The following is a 2,500-nucleotide window of genomic DNA, read 5'->3' on the forward strand; positions in this document are numbered from 1 at the left end:
TTCTGAACGCTCAGAACTCGTGTTGTAATCTGAGGATGTGTGTGTGATTCTGACCAGCAGGGGTCAGTGTGTGTCAGGACACAATCAGATACTGTAGAAGAAACACCTGACATATGAAATGATAACATGAATAACTTTGAAATGGACCAGTTTATTGAACCTTCAGACAGTAAAAAGGGTTCATATGTGTTTTATGTTTTGTATGATATTTGATTGATCAGGATATTCAGTGTCAGATATTCACACATATTCAGTGTCTGGATCATCTTGAGCCGCTTCACAGATTGGTTCACAGCACTGAGAGTGTGAATGTAATGATGATTGAGTTACAGGTGCATTTCACTTTCAGTTTCTCAGGGAATCTGGACATGATCGTCCGTGGAAATTAATATTAAACATAAATATAGACTCTGAATGTTTAATTCTTTTATCCCTTTCTCTCTCTCTCTCTCTCTCTCTCTCTCTCTCTCTCTCTCTCACACACACACACAAACTCAATCTCTCTCTGTCTCTCTCTCTTTCACTCACTCACACACTCACTCACACACACACACACTCTCTCTCTCTCTCTCTCTCTCTCTCTGTCTCTGTCTATAGTTGGGGTCTCACCGTCGTCTATGAAAGTGAAAAACAGGAAAAGCAGGAGAGACAGCAGTGGTGAGAAATCTGTGTGTGTGTTTGTGTTTGTGAACACACGTTTCTGACTCAGACAAACAAGGGTAAGGGTTCGTTTGGCCCCTCTAGACACACACACACACTCTCTCTCTCTCACAGACACACACACACACTCTCTCTCACAGACACACAAACACACACACACACACTCTCTCACAGACACACACACACACACACTCTCTCTCTCTCACAGACACGCGCACACACACACACGCGCACACACACACACTCTCTCTCTCTCAGACACACAAACACACACACTCTCACTCTCAGACACACACACACACACACTCTCTCTCACAGACACACACACACACTCTCTCTCACAGACACACAAACACACACAGACACACTCTCTCACAGACACACACACACACTCTCTCTCTCTCACAGACACACAAACACACACACATACACACACTCTCTCTCTCTCACACACACACACACACACACACACACAGAAGTGTCGGTATCAGTTATATTCTCTGTAAATAATGTTAATATGGTGTGACTAACCTCTTGCAGGGTTTCTCATACTGGGGTTTGTGAGTTGATCAAAATATATTAATTGCGTTGAATGGATTGAAATCATGTTTTCATGAGAGGTGTGTGTGTGTGTGTGTGTGTGTGTCAGGTACCTGTGCTGCGACACACAGACAGATATGAGGGAATGGTTCGCTACGTTCATGAGCATACAGGTCAGTCCAGGAGGATCAACACACACACACACACTCCTTTAATTCTGATGTTAAAGGGCTGTTATTCTGGAGAAATTAATATGTTCGACATTAACCTGAAATGTGTTTAAACTAAATCTCTCTCTCTCTGTCTCTGTCAGAACGGTGGGCGAGTGTGGCCGGCGGAGTGGTTGAAGTCTCGCTCCACGAGTCGCTCGGCGCCGCTAGACGCTCGTTTCGGTAACGTGTCTCTGATTCCTCTGCGCGGCAGTGAGAACGAGATGAGGAATAGTGTCGCCGCTTTCACAGCCGATCCTCTCGCCGTGAGTCTGATCAGCCAATCACACAGCCAATCACACTTAAAGGAGTAGTTCACTTTCAAATGAAAATTAGCCCATGATTTACTCTCCCTCAAGTCATCCTAGGTGTGTATGACTTTCTTATTTCAGACGGACACAATCAGAGTTATATTAATAAATATCCTGACTCTTTCCAGCTTTATAATGGCAGTGGATTGCAACCAACAGTTTGAAGCCCAGAAACGTGCATCAATCCGTCGTAAACGAACTCCACAGGCTCCGGGTGTAATAAAGGCCTTTAGAAGCAATACGATGCGTTTGTGAAAAAAAAAAAAAAATCATATTTAAAGGTGTTCTGAGCGATATCGGGTGACGTCATTTCTTGTTGACGTTTAAAGTATTGTCAAACAAAACGGAGGCTAGCTAGACCCTCCCTCGTCCGCACACTGACCCCCCAAACCCCGCCCCCAAATCCTTCTCGTTGGTTATTGGCTGGAACAGTGTGTTATGTTTGGTGGTGCGGGTTAGCCCAGTGTGTTTGTGTTGCCGTGTGTGGAGCCTGGGGTGTTTGACAGTGTTCAGGGGACAGGCAGCTAGCGGATAGAAAGGAGATGTTTGCTGTATTAGATTAGGCCTAAAAAACGCGTGACATCGCTTAGAGCACCTTTAACCTTTATAAAGTTAAATAACTAGCTTCCGGCCAAACGAACATACGGATTCCACTTAAGTGTAAAGTGCAACTTATGCGAGTAATGTGACGAACCGCTGATATTTACGCTACGCATGACACACTACACTACTCCTGACGGCATACATGTCGTAAGTTGTGCTTTAGGCACTTTTAAGTTT

General features: G+C 44.5%; 1 protein-coding gene across 7 annotated transcripts in view; it reads left to right on the forward strand.

Annotated features, from left to right (window-relative positions):
• The window catches only part of arap1 (ArfGAP with RhoGAP domain, ankyrin repeat and PH domain 1), a 105,578-nt gene that overhangs the window by 97,938 nt on the left and 5,140 nt on the right, over window positions 1-2,500 (forward strand). For all 7 annotated transcript variants that reach the window (XM_077221394.1, XM_077221393.1, XM_077221395.1 and 4 more), the window contains 3 exons: window positions 598-657; window positions 1,310-1,373; window positions 1,514-1,675. In XM_077221394.1, the coding sequence (XP_077077509.1) occupies window positions 598-657; window positions 1,310-1,373; window positions 1,514-1,675 (286 nt within the window). The remainder of the gene's footprint in view (window positions 1-597; window positions 658-1,309; window positions 1,374-1,513; window positions 1,676-2,500) is intronic.

This window comes from Siphateles boraxobius, unplaced genomic scaffold, assembly GCF_051911475.1.
Source record: "Siphateles boraxobius isolate OS27281-9 unplaced genomic scaffold, OSU_SipBor_1 82, whole genome shotgun sequence".
NCBI classification, from domain to species: domain Eukaryota; kingdom Metazoa; phylum Chordata; class Actinopteri; order Cypriniformes; family Leuciscidae; genus Siphateles; species Siphateles boraxobius.